The sequence below is a fragment of the Microtus oregoni genome, unplaced genomic scaffold (assembly GCF_018167655.1).
Source record: "Microtus oregoni isolate MIOR12 unplaced genomic scaffold, Mior012 000049F_ref0000343, whole genome shotgun sequence".
Lineage (NCBI taxonomy): Eukaryota > Metazoa > Chordata > Mammalia > Rodentia > Cricetidae > Microtus > Microtus oregoni.
Window position 1 is genome coordinate 5,469,118 of NW_024543223.1, and position 19,734 is coordinate 5,488,851.

The 19,734-nt window shown below is 52.2% G+C and overlaps 1 protein-coding gene across 1 annotated transcript in view; it reads right to left on the reverse strand.

Moving 5' to 3' along the window:
- Positions 1-15,884: 15,884 nt before the first annotated feature.
- Positions 15,885-19,734, reverse strand: part of Htra3 (HtrA serine peptidase 3) — a 28,840-nt gene continuing 24,990 nt past the window's right edge. The window contains exons 7-9 of the mRNA XM_041636397.1: positions 19,249-19,297; positions 17,842-17,937; positions 15,885-16,925 (exon numbers count right to left, since the gene is read on the reverse strand). Coding sequence (XP_041492331.1) covers positions 16,760-16,925; positions 17,842-17,937; positions 19,249-19,297 — 311 coding nt within the window. The 3' untranslated portion in view covers positions 15,885-16,759. The remainder of the gene's footprint in view (positions 16,926-17,841; positions 17,938-19,248; positions 19,298-19,734) is intronic.

A 19,734-nucleotide genomic window follows, 5' to 3' on the forward strand; every position in this document is an offset into this window, starting at 1 on the left:
TGTGCCGCCACCTGGGGCCATAGAGTTGTCTAGGCCTGAACTGCTGCCAGTGACCACGTCTGGGTCCATGGCCGTATAGCAGCCAGGGTCTGTGTTAACGTCTGTGATCCATGTTGCCACCAAAGGCCACATGAAAGTCTGGGGTCTGGGCCACCTTGTTGGTGTCTGCGGGATGAAACCACACTGGTCTGGGTGACCTGTGCTGCCATCTGGGGCCCTGGTGTTGCCCAGTCCCAGGCTGCTGCCAAGGGCTGTGTCTGGGTCTGTGACCCTACAGCCACCAGGATCTGAATGGATGTCTGTAGCTCCTGTTACAACCAAAAGCCATGTGATTGCTCAGCCACCTGGGACCATGTTGGTGCCCAAGGACCATGCTGCAGCTGGGGCCGTACAGATCTGAGTGACATATTACCTGGTGCCAGGGTGACATCTGGTGACATCTGGACCAGGATTGCAGCTGGGGACCAGTCTGGGTCCATGGCCCTACTACAGACAGGGTCTGTGTTGATGTCTATGACTCCTGTTGCCGTTGAGGGCCATCCTGATTCCACGGGTCTGGGCCACAACCTGTGACATTGTTGGAAAGGGAGGAGAGTGGGCTATAGGGGATTCCAGGGCACAAGGCCCATTCGCCCACAACTATTTCCACAGCGCAGGAGCTCCTGCCATCCCGTGTTCCTCTGGTGCAGGTCCTCACATGGTGGCTCTCAGATATGGACACTGTGACATTTGCTGGGTTCATGTGGACTCATGATCACCTGGTGCAGAAAGTCAACTCAAGGGAGCTGAAGCCATAAGGACAATGACTTGATCATGTATCCTAGTGTCTGGGGGCATGTTGATCCTGACCCAGGCCTGGCTGGATCCACCGTTTTCAGTTACCCCATCAGCACCACCCCAGCTGCAAAAGTGGCAAACATTAGCCCTCCCTGTCTCTGGACACACCGGGTTGGCAATGGGGAAGAGATTTGGTTCCCAGGGCCCTCACAGTGGCCATCACTGGGTCAGCACCCTGGGGAATGCAGTCCTTGACTTTGCCATGTGTGAGCTGGCCCAGCATGTTCTGACAACATTTTGCTGGCCATGCGTCAGGCCTCGGAGACCTCTGCAGAAAGCCTCTGTGGTTTTTGGATGGAGGTGGCTTTGAAAGTCCTGAACCACCTGGCTAGGCCCCAGTGTTTTGCTGAAAGGGACACAGAGTTCTCATTCCTTATTCTGAACATCAGAGGCTCAGGGACAGGGAGAAGGAAACATGTTGTCAGTTGGCAACTGGACGGGGCCTGTGTAGCTATGAGAAAGGTGAGCAATATGTGCATGGGAGACCAGCATGTGTATGTGAGCATGCGTGTCACAACATGGGATAGTCTTCTTTTGTGGCCTCTGCCAGGACTGCAAGATGAACCCAGGCCACAGGGTGCCCCTGAAGACACCTTCATTTTGACCTCCATGGGATGGTGGTTCTTTCTATGGATCTCGGCCATGCAGCCTTCTTGATTTTGTGTCTTCTGGTATCCGTGGGGAGGTGGAAGCCCCTATTCTCTGGCTCTGCTGCTGCTGCAGCTCTGAAGTCAGTCTGCTTGCCTGAGGCTTGGGGTGTCGCAGGCAATGCTTGGCTGCAGGGCTGACACTAATGTGTCCCTTACTCACAGGCTTTGATCTCATCTGGCCACAAAGAGTCTGAGACCATGAGACACAGGCCCTGAGCTGCATACTGGCTGGCCATAGGCCTTCTCCCTCTCTGACCCTAGACCCACACCTCATGGGCCACCCTCCTTCCACAGGCGTGACTAGGCTTGTTTGAGTCTGTATGTCCGTGACACTCTCTGACACTCAACATGACACCTCAGGCTAGGAGCATTTTGCTGTAACCAAGTGACTTTTACTGTGCCCATGACATGATTTTTACTTCCCATTAATTTACAAAGGTGGCATCCACTCTAGGGGTGACACTGCACTGTTAGCCTGCTTCAACGTACATACCTGCTACCCCAAGTCACTACTAGGACCTAGCTGCCTGGAGTTCTTAACGAGGCAGTGCTGGGGACCAGAGGACGGGGCTGAGGTCTGGAAGACCAAGGCCCTTTTCAAGATGGAGGAAGTGAGCCATCACTCCCAGGATTCCTCTAGCATCTGCATTCTGGATGTGGGCCTATGCTGACCTGTGTGCTCCTAAGTTTCACTAGCAGGCTTGCACTCGTAGGCTACTCTGATTTTTAGTGGGGGAGACAGTATTCAGTTAAATACAATTCTTTCATTTTTATTTTAAATGTAACCTATTTCCATCTTACATAGCTGAACAAGGTGGATATCAATGCATATAAAGCCCACAGCAACCTCTGGCCCCTGATTGGAGTCCAGAGAAGCCCCCCATTCCATGAGCCACGCGACTGGGGTGGGCGAGGCCCAGCAAGCCACAGGTTGGGAGAATCCTAATCCCCAGACCCCGACCTGAGTCCAGAGAAACCCTCTACCCACGCCATGCAGCCGAATGCACCAGCCAGGAGTGCCAGGTGGTTGGGCACTGTGGTGATCTTTCTTTGATGAGCTAGCATGGCCCAGCACACCCCCAAGGTGCCCTGTGTGGGTCAGGGAGACCTATGTGCACGTCTGGGGCCCATCCTCTCCGGGCTCTGTGGGGGAAGAGCACAGGCTCACCTGGTACCTCGCAGTACTGGTTAGACGGACACTATTGGTGTGAACAGACATGTGGTATGGTGGTTCATGGGAGAGGGAGAGTCACAATGGTTCAGGTCCCTGTGGACAGAGGCATACCTGAAGAGACGAGAGAGGAAGGAAGCAGGCTGAGATGGTGAGGGAGCTGAACCCTTGACCAGCAACAACACACGGGAAAGCTTGCCCTGCACTGTATCTGGGCAACATGGGGAGATCACCCTGTTATGAGAGCACAGCTGCCCAGGCTCAGACCCAGGGATACGACACAGCCCTCCCCACCACCCACCCTGTGTATTATCTACTGGAGTAGGTGAAAGGACCTAAGCTGTAGGATCTCCACACCACGGCAACAACCGGGTATCCAGAAGGAGCCCAAGTGAGTGCCCAGCAATGACAGAGTAGTAGAAACCAGAGACCTGGAACCAAACCAATGTCTTTGCAATGAACACTTGCAAGTGAAGATATACAGACTAAGGGGTTCATGACTCATGGTGTCACACTGCAACTTCTGTGATGAGATTTCTACAGTTTTTCCCTTTTATTTTATTTTTCTTTCTTTTTTCTTCTTTCTTTTCTCTTTTTTTCTCTTAAATTTCATATCATTTGGGGGTTGTGCAGGGGTGGAGGGTGGATGTGAAGGGACAGGGAAATAAATGGGATCAAGATAGAGGATGTAAAACACACATAGAATAAATAAAATTAGAAAAGAGCCCATGGAATGTTACATGTGTATCGGAGAGACTACCCCATGTTGCCACAGAGAATTTAGAAAATAAAGACAGTGGGAGGCTGTTCCACAGAGGTAGGCCCTGTGTGACCTGTGGCCTGGGCCTTCAAGTGTCCCCAGAGGAGGGACAACTGCTGGGCTGCAGGAGGAGGGTCCCAGTTGGAATTTTTTATTTTTAGAATTCTAAGACCCCATGGCCTTCTACTCTGCCCCACCCAGGTATGCTAGGCCTACAAGACCCCAGTGGCCTCAGATGTCCTGTCATGAGGTTTTCTCTCTCTGAGCGCCAATTTACTGCAAAGTAGTACCCTACAGGACTTGGGGTTCAGGGGTTGGAGGCCTGAATCCTTGCCTAGTAGGCCTTGGTGGCTAGGTAGGCCCCGTTTCCGAGACCATCCCTCCCACTCCACCATCCTGTTCAACTGCACCCAAACCAAAAAAAGAAGGGAAGGAAGGAAGGAAGAAAAAGAAAGAAAGAGAAAGAAAAGAAAGAAAGAAAGAGAAAGAAAGAAAGAAAGAAAGAAAGAAAGAAAGAGAAAGGTGTGGGCTGGCTAGGAACAGGACCCCACCTCAGGGCTTCCCACTTTCTTGAGTGTCCTGAGACTCATAGGTTCAATTGGACCCAGACTGTCTGAGCTGCTGGCTCTCTAACCTGGGGAAAGGCCACCTTGCAAGCTGCAGAATGCTGAACTCGAATCTTCTCATGGGATGCCAACAGCATCACTGTGTGACAACCAGCCGCAGCTCTGGACATCTCCGAGCTTTCCCTGAGGGCATCGCTGCTGCTGAGGAATCTTGATGAGGTCCTCGGACACTGGCTGTTTTTCCTCTTTGTGATCTGCTCTGGTTCACACACATATCAAGCATTTGCCAAGCAGCACTTCTGGGATCAGTTCTCATCTCTGGGTGTCTGGGTGTGCTGTAGCCAGCAATGTCTTATTTAAAGAGCCATAGCTGTATTAGCCGGGCTTCTCTAGGGTAACAGAATTTATAATGAATACCTCTATTGTATATATAAGGGGATTTATTAGAACGACTTACATTCCAGCTAACCCAACAATGGCTGGCTGCGAACAGAAAGTCCAAGAGTCCAGTTTAGTCCACGAGGCTGGGTGTCTCAGCTAGTCTTCAGTATCTACTGGAATCCCAAAGAAGTGGGCTCTAAAGCCAGTGGAGGAATGGATTTGCTAGTGCTGGTGAAAGCAAGCAAAGCGAGGGCGTTTCCTTCTTTTGTATTCATCATGTAGGCTGCCAGCAGAAGGGTGTGGTCTAGACTAACGGTGGATCTCTCTACCTCAAAGATCTGGATTAGAGGTGAATCTTCCTACTACAGAAGATCCAGATGAGAAGTGGGTCTTCCCATTCCAAATGACTTAATTAAGAAAAAAAAATTCCCTCACTGGGCAGTGGTGGTACATGTCTTTAATTCTGCACTGGGGAGGCAGAGGCAGATGGAGCTCTCGGAGTGTGAGGCCAGCTTGGTCTACAGAATGAGTTCCAGGACAGCCAAGGCTACAGACAGAGAAACCCTGTCAAAAAAAAAAAAGAAAAGAAAGAAAGAAAGAAAGAAAAAGAAAAGAAAAAGCATCCTTCACAGGTGTGCCCAGTCATTTGGGTTTTAGTTAATTACAGATGTAGTCCAGCTGACAGCCAAGAACAGTCATCTCAACAACAAACAAAGATGGAGGAACTGTCGGTGAGGTCTCAGGGCATCTACCAACAGAATTCTGAGGGTGCCAACAGGGGCCATAAGGTAAAAAAATAAGTCCCAAGGAACCCACTGTGAACCATGATGGTAAAACACACCTGCCCCGGGAGGAAGCTGGTTCTGTATCCTTGGGCTGGTGTTGCATAGGCGCAAGGGGCCGCTGCTATGATCTCAGACATTTAGCTGACTCCTGGGACTCAAGTTCTTTGTGCCTGGCATAAGGGCTGAGCCACCACACTGAGTCAGGGCCAAGTTCATGTGAGATGGTGGCTGGCTGAGCGTTCACTAGCTATCTTCTGAGCTTTTTTAAGAAGTGTGTGTGTGTGCATCTGGTCCATAGCACATGCATGGAAGTCACAGGACAACTTGCAAGAGTCAGTTCTCTCCTTCCGTAGTGGGCCCAGGGAATCAAACTCAGGTGGTCAGCCTTGACAGCAAGCACCTTTACCCCCTGAGCCATCTTACCAGCCCAATTCTCACTGCACAGTTTTTGAAGTTTCAGGGAACAAGACGGGCATGCTTTCACTGCTCCCATTATTGATGACAAGCCTGTGGGATACAGTGCTGGGGAGCAACTATCTGTGTTGCTGTAATGTCTGCATGTAAAGGAAGTCTGCGCATGGCATAGTTAGTGATGTATAGGGAAAGATCGGATGTCACAGAGTGTTATGACAGAAATCTGGTGACGTCTGCTTGGATAGATGCCTATGTAGAGAAAACACTGAAAAGTCAAGATGCTATGTAAAGGAAGAGTCATCCCATGTTCATGGACAGAAAGGCTTGGTGTCATCAGAAGAGCATCTTGGTTGCCTTTACCTGTAGCCTCAAGGCCAACCCAGTTAAACCCCAGCAAGCTGACTGTCTCAAAACAACAGGCAAGGCAGGCCTGCAATCAGATGGCCCTGTGCATTGTGTGATAGCACATGCTGGCATTTGCTCCATTATGAGCAATCCTAATTTTTTTCTCTGTGCTTATATGACTTTTATGCCATGAACATGTGATACTTTTAACATTTGAGAAGAGCAGTAAATGTTTTTATTTTTTTTAAGGACAAAAAAATGCAGAAAGAGCAGAAAGCAGGCCCAAGAGGGGCCCAGGCAGATGAGTTTAGCAGCCGAATCTTTTCAGAGTGACCTGGATGGGGCCCAGGAGTGTCACTAAGGCGGCTGCCACACGTCTCCTTCCTGGAGTCTGGCAGCCCCTCCTGTCCAGAGTTCTGTCAGGGAGGTATCCTGGGGTCTGGGCCCCTCTGTGATTCTCATCTGTGGAGATGGAAGGCCTGGGCAGCTTCCCACTTTCCACGGCCTTGATGGGTTGGGGGGATTATTTCTCCAGCTGGGGTCCTTTATTTTAAAATGCTCATAAGATGAACGATGGAACAGAGATTAAGAAATTCAACTGTAGTGTCTCAGATCATGGACCCTGTCTGCAGACTGCAGTGGGGAGGCCCTGAGGAGGCCCGGGGTGTGCAGGACTTCCTCTCACCCTGCTCAGCCCTCAGTGCCTGGCTTTCCTGGGAATCTGCCCCTGGTTTACTGAGCCCACAGAGCTTGCCCCCTCACAAACCTTTGACCTATCCCAATCTAGGTCCCTGGCCTCTTTTGCCCTGGCAGGGAGGCCTGTAAAGGCAAGGGAGTAGACTGGACATGAAACCAAGTGGCGTTTCTGTTGTTTCCTGGTTCTGGGATCGGCTTAGAGTAGACTCCCCAGAAGTTGACCAGGGACAAGATGATCTCAGGAAGCCCTGACTGGGGAGAGAAGTGACTCAGGGAGTGGAAAAGGCCCAGTCACACACATTGTACTCAGGTCTCTCTGGACACTGTGTGGGACACACCTCTAGTGACCACAGGAAGCTGGTGTCACCCATACACCATTGTCCACCTGTAACAGAAAGCCACCGTGGGCACTGCTTCCCCTATCACAGGACATACCCCAGGCTAAGTCTTGCTCCTATATCCTCTGACCCCTCAGCGACACCGAACCATACCCAACATCCTATCAAAAAGCAGCATTTGATTAAGGGCCTATATTGAGGAGCCCAGGAGTGGCTAGGTGGGTGAGGTCACTCACTTTTTCTCTTAGGGTCCAGAGCAGTTACTTGGTGAAGTCTGAAGAAGAGGGCAGAGTCCGGGAGGTCTGTGTCAGCTCCTCCCAGTCCTGGAGATGGCACAAGCGTGCATTCATTACTCAATATGTATTTACTGTTGTCTGCACCTGGCCATCCCCAAGCAAAGCCAGTCTTTGCCGGCAAAGGCACCGAAGCCCCAGTTCTAGAGAGGGGCCTCCACTCATGGTACAGGAGGCCAGGGCTGAGGACAGATGTGACCAATACAACTCCAGCTTTGGAATCCTATGGACTGGGGCTCACATTGCAGCTCTGCCATCTTCGTGTTACACACTCAGGAAAGCACCTTTGCCTGCATGTGTCTCCTCCTCTGTAAAAATAGGAGGCAAATATGGTTCCCGGGTCACTTGAGGATTTGATGATATCATAGACATCAGTGTTCAGTACAATGCCTTCCACATGTGAGTGGTCAACACTGGCGTTGCTATGGCAATGGTGGTTAGATGGGCTCCTTGTGCCCAGAATTGGTATCCCAAAGCAAGGAGCGCTAGATCACCATGCTGAAGGAAGCAGCCAGAAGGTCTCAGAGGTGGGATTAAGGGCATCTAGGGTGTCCAGTATGTGTCAGCCTTGGCCTCTGCTGCTGAGGTAAACATAGCTGTTATGCTTGAGTGCGGATGCTTGGGCACAGCTGGTTGGCAGCTGGCGTTTCATTCCCAATTGGGAGGGGAGAATCGAGCAGCTGCCACACCAGGTGCAGTCTCAGCCAGACCCACGAGGCGTCAGGGTGGCCCTTGCAGAGCATAGTGGGGCCAGGTGGCTGTGGATACAGCCTGCTCCAGCAAGGTAGCCGCAGAGAAAGCATGGATAGGGTGTGGTTCCCTAAGCAGGAGCCAGGGTCCCACAGCCAGTTCCAGGCCACTTGCTAGAAGTTCAGAATGAGAAATCAGGGTGACTTCTTTCCCATGGCTACCATTTAAGGACCCAGTCACAGGGTGAGGGTGACATCGCCACACCTTAGCCCTTTCTAAAAACATAGGGCAGGATGCTATACACTAAGGGTTCATCATGGTATAAATACACAGGGTGCTATGAGTGGTCCTGATTTCTTGGAGACACCTCAACACACTGAAGCCAGGAAAGACAGCAGAGACTGCCTGAGATGAACCCTACCACACTCAGGAGAGAAATTTGCTGCAAGACAGGATGAGGGACACATTGTAACTGGAAGCCCTGGGGGTCAAAAAGTGAGGGAATAGGTGGTTAAGATGGTCTTCCAGTGAGGGTCCCGTGGGGCCTGTGCCCTGCTGTGGAGCTCTCGGGTATTTAGGCCGTTTGCTAAAATGCTACTGCGGTGGTTTAGTCATGAATATCCACACAAGGGTCATGTGCTGAGGGCTCAGAACTCCTTGTGGTGCTACTGAATGACAGCTGGGTAATGAGGGCGCTCATCTTCAGTGAAGTCACTAATGGACTAGGCTGTGAGGAGGTGGGGGCTGGCTGGGTAAAGTAGGTCTATGGGAGCGTGACTTTGAAGGGTGCCGTTTGTTCCTGGCACTTGGTGGTGTTGATAATGGTGGTGGTGGTGATGCTGCTGCTGATGGTGATGGTGGTGATCATGTGATAGTAGCAATAACGGGATGATAATAGTGATGGTGGTGATGATGATAGTGATGGTGGTGATGCTGGTGCTGGTGGTGATGATGACCATGATGGTGGTGCTGCTGGTGCTGCTGGTGGTCATGTGATTGTAGCACTGATGGCGATGATAATAGTTATGGTGGTGATGATGATTGCTAACATTTGGGAATACCAAGAACCAGGCAGGTTAGTTTAATTTCACCCAAGTTAACCTCTTTAATCCTTAGAAAAGCCTCTAAGGTCTGCACTTTTATGGCTCCTTACATGTCCAAGTGGTTCCTGGGAGAGAGCAGCTCATGTGGGTGTTGGGGCTCAGGGGCAGAAAGGAGAGGGTACCTGTATAATGAGGGTGCTCACCCCTGAGAGGGTTGCCACCTGCTTTCCAGGCCTAAGGCCAGACCTAGAGAGAAGGAGCAGCTTGCCCGAGATCAGCAGAGACCAGGCAGGACTCGGGTAGGTTCGAACTCGGAGCGTTCATGACACACAGGCCAAGTGTTGAGGATGCAAAGCTGAGTCTGGTGGACTTGGCCCGTCTGTGTGCATGGGTGACTGGCCTGCTGGGAAGCCCTCCAGCCAAGGGGTCAAAGGAAGGCCTGCTCGAGGAGGTGACATTTAGTCCTGGGGAGACGAGATCTTCATCAAAGCTTGGCTATACGGAAGCCAATGGGCAGGGCTGTGCACACACCTGCTGCTCTCAAGGCCTCATTCAGGCCCTCCAAGCTCCCAGACCCACCACCAGCCAGGCGGGACCGTGGGCTCGGCAGCTGCCTCACGCGGGTCTATTTTTAGGTCAAGTTCAGCAATGAAAGCAAACACATTGTCAAGATCATGGTCAGCTTGGATCCCACCCACGAACAAACCTCTCTGTGACACCAAAAGACAAAGTGGGTCTGTGTTGGGGTGACAAGGACTTCTGGCAAAAGTCTTGGCTTCCAGCGGTTGGAGGCTGGATCCCAGTCCAGCCCTTGGGTGAACCGGAAACATCAAGGCCTCCTCCACATCCAGTATGAAGATGCACATTAACACTGTGACCATTCATCTTGAGAAATGGCCACTTCCCACCAGTGTGACCATGGTGCCAGGGGAGTGAGGAGAGAAACCCGGGTGGGGTGGGGATGGGGTAGGTATGGGGGAGACAGGTGGGTCCTGCTTGTTGAAGGGAGTTCACTTCAGACACTTTGGTGCTTCATCACTAAGGTGGCAGCCATCAGCCATCGTATGTGGACCACCTTAGCGTGACAGCTCTACTAGCCTCCAGTGACTTAACACGAGTTCCTGTTTGTGAGATCTGTATACATCCCCTTTCCCTCTGCATCACTGCCCATTATATAACTGTGAAATCTAAAGACCTGTGAAAGCAATTTGTCCAGGATTTGAATTCAAGCGTGTTATGATTTGCATCTTAAATGTTCCTCAAAAGCCCGTGGTTTCCAGCCTCTGGTGGTACTGGGAGATAGAACCTTCAGGAACTGGAGCCTAGAGGGAGGAAATTAGGTCAGTGGAGGTATGCCCTCGAAGAGGAAATTGAAACACCAACTACCCCCACTCCTGGCTACCAGGATGTAAACAACCTCTTCTGCCTGCACTCCTGAGGTGCACAGACCCAGTACAACAGGGATTGTTGACATGGACTGAGATTTCCAAAACCATGAGCCCAAACAAACCCTTCCTTCCCTGAAGTCATCTGTAGTACAACAGCAACATTTCACAGCAATGCAAGTCCAAAGCAGCTCAGAATCTGCCCACACCTTCCCTCCCACTCATCCAAAGACAGCTTACATGTCACTCCAGACAGCATCCCATCTGCCTGGCTAGGTTAGAGGCTTCCTCGGTTGGAGGAGACATCACACTGAGACAGCACTCCCACCAGGCAGAGTCCTTGTAGCCAAAGATAGTGTGTGGTCCTCTCTACTGTCCCTTGGGTTCAGTCCTGACAACTCCCTCAGAGCAGACTTGGTATGTGTACGCAAGCTGGGAAGAATCAGGGGGTGAATGTAGCCTTTCATTCTCCAAGGACGGACACCAAGGCCCAAGGGTGGGATGGACCTTGCAAGGTGGAAATCCATCTTGGATTCCAGGGTCAAAGTGACCTAGGCAGCATGCCTCATGCTGCTGGACTTTAGGCATGCTGCCATGGGGTTGGTCTCCACACATGGTCATAATGCAAGCTGAGTCCCACCCCCACCACAGGCTCCAGCCTGAGGACCAGGTCTCTCTTGCCCAGCACATGCAGGGCTGCCCTCTGCTTGCTTATCTTGCCATCACAGCTTGGTTCCCCCTCACTCATGGTGTCTGCCTAATGGCTGGGCCAGTATACTTTTTTTTTCTTCTTAAAATTGTGGTTAAAAAGAAAAACAACAAAGCATGAGCCAGACAGTAGTGGTGTATGCCTTTAATCCCAGCACTTGACTTGGGCAAGAGTTAGAGGCCAGCCTGATCTACAGAGTGAGTTCCAGGATAGCCAGGACTATGTGAAGAAAATCCCTATCTTGAAAAACCAAATCCAAAACCAACCAACAAAACAACAACAACAAATCCACATACATAACGTAAAATGTCTTATGCCCACGATTTTCAAGGCAATGTTCAGTGACATTCCAAAGTACTTGCTAGAAGTACGTGGTCACCTCTTGGCAGGCAGAAGAAAGGGGTGGGGAGAAGGAGAGGGGAATGAAAGAGAGAGAGAGAGAGAGACAGACAGACAGACAGACAGACAGACAGAGACCAAGAGCAGAGCACCCCTAAGGACCTGGCCCCATACCTAATTTCTCCAGCAAGGCACCATCTCCCTTAATAGCTCCACCAGCCGGGGCCCCAACATTGAAAACATAAGCCTTGGGGCGCCTTTCTCAGTCAAACCATGGCAGGGTGAACACATCATGCGCCTGGTCAGGGTTTGTTTTCCCAGCCATCTGCCGTGGACTCCTGTGCTGTTTCCAGGAAGTGGTTTCCGTGACGCTATCAGGGAATCTGTCAGCTGCTATGGAGAAAATTCAAGAACAGTTTATTCATGGTTGATGTCCAACAAATCAACAGACGTCTCTAGGCACCTGTGTCGGATGGGTCTCTAGTGCCCTCAGCTCTGTATGTGTGTGACTCTGCACATGTGGTGTATTTAGGGGCACAGCCTAAGTGTGTGTGTGTGCACAGCTGTATGTCTGTACATGGTGTGTGTGTGTGCGCATGCGTGCATGTGTGCGTCTTAGTTACTTTTCTATTCCTGTGATGACCAGGACTAAGGAAACTTGTAGAAGTTTACTGGGGCTTACAGTTATGAAGTATTAGAGTCCATGACCATTATAGCAGCTGGCCAGCAGGCATGGTGTTGGAGCATCAGCAAGAGCCTACATCCTTATCCACAAAGAGAAGGCAGAAAGAGAACCAACTGGAAATGTCCTGAGCTTTTTTTATTTGTTTGTTATATTGTTTATTATTCAAGACAGGTTTTTTTTTTTTAACAGCCATGGCTGTCCTGGAACTACTTCTGTAGGTCAGGCTGGCCTTGAACTCACAGAGATCCAGTTGCTTCTGCGTCCCAGATGCTTTTTAAACCTTAAGACCCCCCTGTGGCCCCTCCCAATCCTTTCTAAACCATTCCACAATTGGGGACCAAGCGTTTAAATAATGAGCCATTCTCAATCAAATTGGGAGTCTGAGACTGCTCGAGCATTTTCCCAGGCAGGCTGCCTGTCATCAGAGTCTAACCTGCACAGGAACCCTGCCTTAGGTGGTCCCCAACAGGATGTAAACTACAGACCCCAAGCTAAATCCGCACACAACTTGTTTTCATCTTTCATCTAATCAAGGAGGTGTGTGTGTGTGTGTGTGTGTGTGTGTGTGTGTGTGTGATGCTGAACACACAAGCCGTGACAGTTATACAGAGGTCATACACAACCTGCAGGAGTCAGTTGTCCCCTTCCACTGTATGGGCCCCAGAGATTAAACTCCAGTCACAGTAGCTGTGGCAGGTGCCTTTACTTGCCAACACACTTCTTTCTCCCCTTCTGAATAACCCTTGAAGACACATGAAAGCCATTGCTGGCTCCTTGCATACGTGTCCTAAGAAAGGGGGTTGGGGACTATCCAAAGCAGGCCAGACTCTGACCACAGGCAGCCTGACAGGGAAAATACCTGAGCATTCTCAGAATCCTGGGCAGACGGGTTCACAGAGTTCCAGAGGAATGCTCGGTTTGGGGAGCAAAGCCTGCATTGCCTGCATGTCAGACCTAGGCACGGGGATGGGGGGCGTCCAACAAGCACATCCTGGTCCCCTCTGGAGATCGAGGCCGCTGGCCAGCTCTGCTGATGAGAACATAGGGGGTGCTGTCTTCACAGATGTGTCAGTGCGGGTGTTACTGGGCATGGGGGTCACAGCCTGTGCCCAGGCCGGGTTCAGCCACCCATCATCAGTCAGTCAGTTCAAAGAGTCAACCTTCGGTGGAAAACAGAAAAGGGACATTTATTCAATGTGACCACATTGGAAGATGTACTTGAGAGGATTGTCACTAAATGTCTTTGTCCCACTCCCAGGGATCTGGAGAAGGTTTTAGTGAGGGAAATCTCTGGACAAAGGCCAGGACTAGAAAAGAGCACCAGCTGGATCCAGGAAGGCCTGAAGACCGAGAGCCCAGGAGCTGTGTGAGAAAGGAGGGGTGACAGTAGGTAAGACAGAGGGAGTCGGTGACTGGGTGGTAACCGTGTGCTGCAGAGGCTGGGGCGAGGGTCCAGGAGGGGGCAGGCACAGCCCAGGGCCCCTACTCCCCTCAGCTGGGTCTTTGGCCACCCATGTGATGGGGAGGACAGGATGAGTCCTTAGGGTCAAGGCTGGTTCAAGGCCACTCTGTGCTCCTCACTGAGGAGCCATTTGTCTTGTAGCAGCTGTTGCCATTGCTACCAACCTGAGGGACGGGTCAAACCTGGCCAGGTCACATGGAGACCAGCCTCTTCTTCTCAGGGCCTCAGTTTCCCCGACATCCAGCAGGGCATTGGAAGGTCGGGCCCCGAGTTGACTACTCCATTTGCAAACAGAGCTCCTAGTTGGAATGGGGTGGCCTTGTGAATATCCCTGTTTATAGTCTCGTGGGACACATAGTGGAGGGCGGGTAGGAACTTAGCTGTTGGGGCTTCGTGGGAACCCAAAGGGTTGCACAATGCTCGGGCGGCAGCTGGCTGACTTTGAAAAAGTTGTTTTTCACAGACTGCAGCTGGCTGAGCAGCTGAGGGTCAGCCCACTTGGCTGGGAGCGGTCAGGGACCACTCTCCCAAGGCTGGGAGAGGAAGGGGACTGCTAGGGCCACCCACACAGGGCCTTGGGGTGTGGGGACTGGTCCCTAGCATATGGTGAGCCCTCTCTAAGGGCTCCTGGTTCTCTAGGGGCTGTGAGCTCATGACCTCACTGAATACTGTAGTTCAGAGCTGAAAGCCACTGGGTCAGAACCCAGAGAGTCAGTCCCTCTGAGCTCAGAGACTCCACTTTCAGACTCCCATATTATATAAAGTCAACCAGAGGCCAGAGAAGAGAGTGGTAGGGTAGGAAGAGTAAGAGGGGAGACTGGTTTGGGGCCCTTTGGAGCCCAGGCAATCCCTGTGTGTCTTTTCATTCAGGACAATATTAATTTCACTTTACAGCTGGGGAAACTGAGGTAACCACAACACCTTGTACTGGGTCAGGCTGTTGGGGGGCCCAGGGGCTTGTGGGGTCTCAATGCTAGAGCCAGTGGGGGTCCAGACAGACCCAGGGCAGCGTAGCTTGGCTGAGTTGGTGTCTGAGAGAGGAGAGCCCTGTGAACCCCTTTCTCTCAACTGCTATGGGGTGGACATGGCCTAGAAAGGAAGACTTAGCTGGGGTGCTAAAGCTTAGGTGGGGATGGACATTGAGGGGAGCCAAGCCTCTGTTTACCACGTGGAAGGCACTAACTCATGATATGAACAGCAGAACACAGACCTGGGTCTGAAATGTTTATGGTGAACTGTGATGTCTTCGTGTCAGGGTCTCCACAGAAGCAAGCAGGGCCTGGGAGGGGCAAACACTGCATGGACTCTACCAGGCTCTGAAGTCTGGTCTGGTGTCTCAGAAGATGCTAGTGGTGGCTGTACTGGGACAAGGGGTGGACAGAAGTGGGTAGCCAATGGGCATCTAAGGTGGGATAAGACATGGGTTGGGAGATGTTGGGATAGCCATGCTGTGGTAACCTGCGCCTGTGTCCCAAAGTCAAGAGAGTTGCAAGTGGGTTAGAAGGCACACTCCTTACAAAGTTGCTTTTTTGCCCCTTTCTAGTCCTTTCTGCCTGAGCACTGAAGTATACACCTATCTTCCCTTCTAGTTAGGTATACAGCACACAGCCAGCCATTCTCCACAGCTACCAAAAGTTAGGGCCTCTGTCTCCAGGGGGTCCCAGTACAGACGCTGAAGCTGGTCTGGTTGTTTGATGCTGGGGAACAGGAGCCCTAGAGTAGATCACTCAAAATGCCTGCAGTTTATGCTAGGGAAGCAGCCTGGGTCATCCAGTGTGCAGATCCCGCCCCTGTGTGTGGGTTGAGCTAGAAGGTTCCAGATCCTTTTGAACTCTATGGTCCAGAACAGCGTGGTTGTGGGTCTCCAACCCCAAAGCCTCACACCAAAGAGAATTTCCTCTTGGAAAATTCACACTGAGTCTTGCTTCCAGTCACTGTGGGCTGTGGGTAGTGGTTGTGAACAGAAAAAAGAAAGGACGGGCAGAGACAGAGCTCAGCCACATGGCCAAGTATGCAGGGAGGGACTCGGGTACTAGCCCTTCTAGTTTCTATTGTTTCCCATGGCAACAGAAGTTGGGTAGTGTCAGGGTGGGAAATGTAAAACCTCAAAACTGGATGTGAAGGAACTGTCCCCAGAGGCCTGACTTAAGGTTGCCCACAGCAGCCGGCAGCCCTGGCATCTGGTGTGTTCCATGCCACCCAACAGTTGTGACACTGAATAAACCTGGAAAGGCCGCTTACATGTCTTAGATTGTCACCAGTGATGTACTCGGTGTGGAACCCCAGAAAGACCCCGGTCGGCGGGATGCAAACAGCTCTCTGGCTGACAGCTCTGTGCTTGTAAACTTTAATTTCGTACAGTAGAGAAACATACAGTACAAGCAACATGGGGAATGGGGGTAATTTTACAGCAAAGCTCACAGACACACTTGAAACACTAGGGAGAACAAAGATGCCCTCAGGAGCCTGCTGGCTGCTGGGTGGCAGTCTTCAGGGATGGCCCGTGCACCCAGAACTGCGTGTAGAGGTGAAGTGGCTCAGTCCTTGCACCTCAGGCAGGTGCCAGCTCCCTCTTTGGCCACCATACGGTCACCTTGGGAGAATGAGCTCTCAGAATTGGAGACTGTGGTCATGACACTCTGCTTCCTGCCTGCCTGGGCCAGCACAGGGCTCAGCTCAGCAGTGGGGAACATTTACCTGCTCCAGGTCAGGACGCTGACTTCTCCAGGGGACAGCTGCAGGGCCTGACCCCCAGGGATGCCAGGCGGCAGGGCAAGCAGCCCCTGTCTTACCATGAGGGGGTGCTGAGGCAGAGGGAACCAGATGGGGTCAGAAGAGTCCTTGTGAGGGGAGAGGTCTAGGCACTGGGACATAGGGGAGAGGAGGTGGGGTGGGAACTGGGCAGGCCTTCCTGAGGGTACAGGCAGGAAGCTGGGGCAAGGACAGACTTTCAGGGAAGTTTCTGGGAGTTTCTAAATCCAGAGAACCCAGAAGGTGACATCTGGAGCTTTTGGTCCAGGGGACACTGCGCTTCCTCTATCGGAACTGGAATTCAGGGTCAAGGCTGAGATCCAGACCCCTGGTTAGGCCCCGATGCAGAGAGGAGCCTGCTGGCCCTGCTGAGGATCACAGCAGCCCTTCGTCCTGATCTCATGAAGGTAGGGACTCCGCCTTCTGTAGGCTTTGGCGCGGCACTGGAGGCAGGTAGCCTCACATCACCACCTCAGGCGTGATGCTGAAGAGGAGGTCATCATTCCCCCGCCGCACCTCCAACAGGAGTGGGGACTCATTCAGGACAGCCTCCTGCAGCTCACTGGAGTCCGCCAAGGGGCGTCCATTAACTTTGACGATGATGTCGCCGTCTTCGATGCCACCTCTGCCAACCAGGAGAAAGACCCTCAGCGTGCACATACTTTCAGGGCTCAGGTAGGGCTCACCTGGGCTCAGCAGCAGCAGTTTAACAAAATAATTTTGAACAGAGCACCAATGGAAAGCCAGTGGTATGTGGTAGCCAGTGATGTCCAAACCGCAGAAGGAGGAGCAGGCCCACCTCCCCACAGCAGTCTGCATGCAAGTGGGGTCCCTCTAGATCCCAGAGCCATAGTTCAAGACCACTGATAGGACCTACCCATCACAGCATGGATGAGACAGAGGCCAGGATGCCAGGGAATGACCACATGGGGCACATGGCCTCAACTCATGATGCTCCAATACTTAACATTGCTTTGTTTGGTTGGATTTCGTTTTTTTTTTGAGACAGGGTCCCATTTGGCTTAGGCTGGATCTCTATCTAGCTAAGGCTTACTTTGAACTCCCAATCCTTCTGATTCTATCTATCTCCCAAATGCTGAGGGCACAGGCTTGTGCCACCATACCAGGTCTGTGTCTAACATTTCTGTAGTTCTTAAAAAACAAAGGTTTCATCTCATTTGGCTGTGACAAAGTCTCTGGGATGGGGAGTTAACAGAATCAGGTCCTTTCTACAGATGAGAAAACTGAGGCCAAAGCACTTTCTGGAGAGAGGGAGGATTGGAGACAGCTTTTGGCCCAAGCAGGGACTCTTTAGCCTCTGCTTCGCAAAGGAAAGATCCCTCTGCTCTAAGGACAGGCGTGGCCAATGCTCTCAGGGACAGTTCATCCCTCCCGTGGCTCTGAGGAGAGGCCAGACTCCACAGCTCCTTGCCAGGAGGCTTGTGGGTCACATAAGGTCAGTGAGAAGGCCCAGCCCAGGCCCCAGCACATCCCCCCCTTGTGTCTGAGTGTCATAGCCCTCCCTCTGCTGGCGGGCATACCTCTGAGAAGGTGAGTTGGGCACGACCTCTTGCACGTATATTCCGCTGCTAACCGCTGGAAAGTCTGGGTTGGCGGCCTTCAGCTCCTCCACCAGACTGGAAAGGCAGTTCTGTGTCAGCCCCTGCCTCCAGCCCAACTCCCTGGCATGTGGCTCTCCCTTTCCACCACCACCCATGCCAGACAAACAGCCTCCTGTGTGCTCTTGGGGCACCCTGAGCCCACAAGATAGGGCTGCTCAGTGGTCACAACTGGCTGTGGGTGTGGAGAGGGGATAGCTAGATGGAAGAACAGGTTAGAAAGGGTGGCAGAGGAAGGACAGATGGGTGGGTGGAAGGACAGGAGGCACTGGGTGGGAAGGTGGAGAATGCTTCGGTCAGGGAGTGGACAGAGAAGACTGGACAGATGGTAAGTGGACGGGTGGCTAGGGAGGCACGCAATATAAAGATGAGTTGGCATACTGGTCTCAGCTGCAGTTTGCTGAAGATTTGTTCCCTAGATTGACAGCTACTGAAGCAGGAAGCAAGGGGTGGTTGGTGGGTATCCACAGAGCTTCACAGTGTAGAGAAGCCTCCTTCACATCCCTGGGCTGGACTTTCCTCCTCCCTCCTCCCCAACCCCCTTTATCACCTGTATTTCCAGGCAGTTGCCCTGTTCTGAACTTCTGCCAGGGCCAGAGCCAAGAGATGGGTGGGAACACAGCCATCTCCTTGGAACTCACAGTCAAGGTGGCAGGCAGGGTGGGGAGGACACCTGACATGTCATTCCAACACTGCGGGTGGCACGGTGCCATAGGAAGGTGCTGAGTGCAAACAGAGGAGGCTTTCCTACATAAGTGGCCTGTGGAGACCGAGAAGTGTCCACTAGGAGCTCAGAACATGACCATGTTTGGAAACAAGGTCTTTGCCATTTTGGTTGGTCAGCGACCTCGAGATGATGTCATGGACCTGGGCAGCTCTCATATCCAGTGACTGGCAGTTTTGGGGCTCAGACACAGGGTGAAGGAAGCCACATGGAGACAGGCAGGGATGAGGGTTCAGCCTGCTGAGGAGCGCTCACAGCCAGAAGGAGTCGAGACACACAGGCAGGATGCACCCCGGAACCTCGGTGAGGCCTGTGGGCCCCCAATTTCAGTGTCTCGCCTCCAGAACCCTCAAGTAATTTATTTTGGTTGTTTTAAGCCATCTGGTTTGAATTACTTATCATGGGGCCCCCTAGGAAGCAAATTCTGGAGGCTTCCTGGAGGAAGGGGCATCTAAGGAGAGTTGTGAAGGAACAGAAGGAATCCATCAGGCAATGGTGGTGGGTCTGACCCCTCTAGCACCTGCCAGCAGCTGGGCATAGTGGACAGTATGTGGAAGCAGTTCGTGGAAAGACAGGACAGAGGAGTCATCACCCATGGCACTCACCTTGACGTGATGGTCCGCATCCGGATGCCAATGAAGCGCTTCTTCCAGTCTGGAAATGGAGCACAGGAGGTTCCGTTAGGCTACATGGTCACTGCCCTTGAGAAAGGAATCTACGGGAGACTCAGTAGGGTGGGGAACCAGGGGCCTGGGGCTGCCCTGACTGCTCTCTGGCTCTAATCTGCTCCTGGCAGGTGGCTTTAGTCCCTCTCTCCCTTCATTTGGCCCTGCACCTTTGTCCCCCGCCCCCCCCCCCCCCCGCTAACTCCTTCCTCACTCCAGCTTCTCCAGGTTCCCCACTGCTGAGGCCCCACTGGCCTTGTTGGGGCCTAAACTTGTACCTCTCTGCCCCCTATGTAAACGCAGCATCACCTGGCGATGCCCAAAGAACGCTGGTCACAGTGAGGTGCCCTTTTCAAGAGCCTCCCCAAACCCTCTCCTCCCTCACCTTCCCCACCGCCACCCCTGGCTGCTCTAGTGGTGAAACTA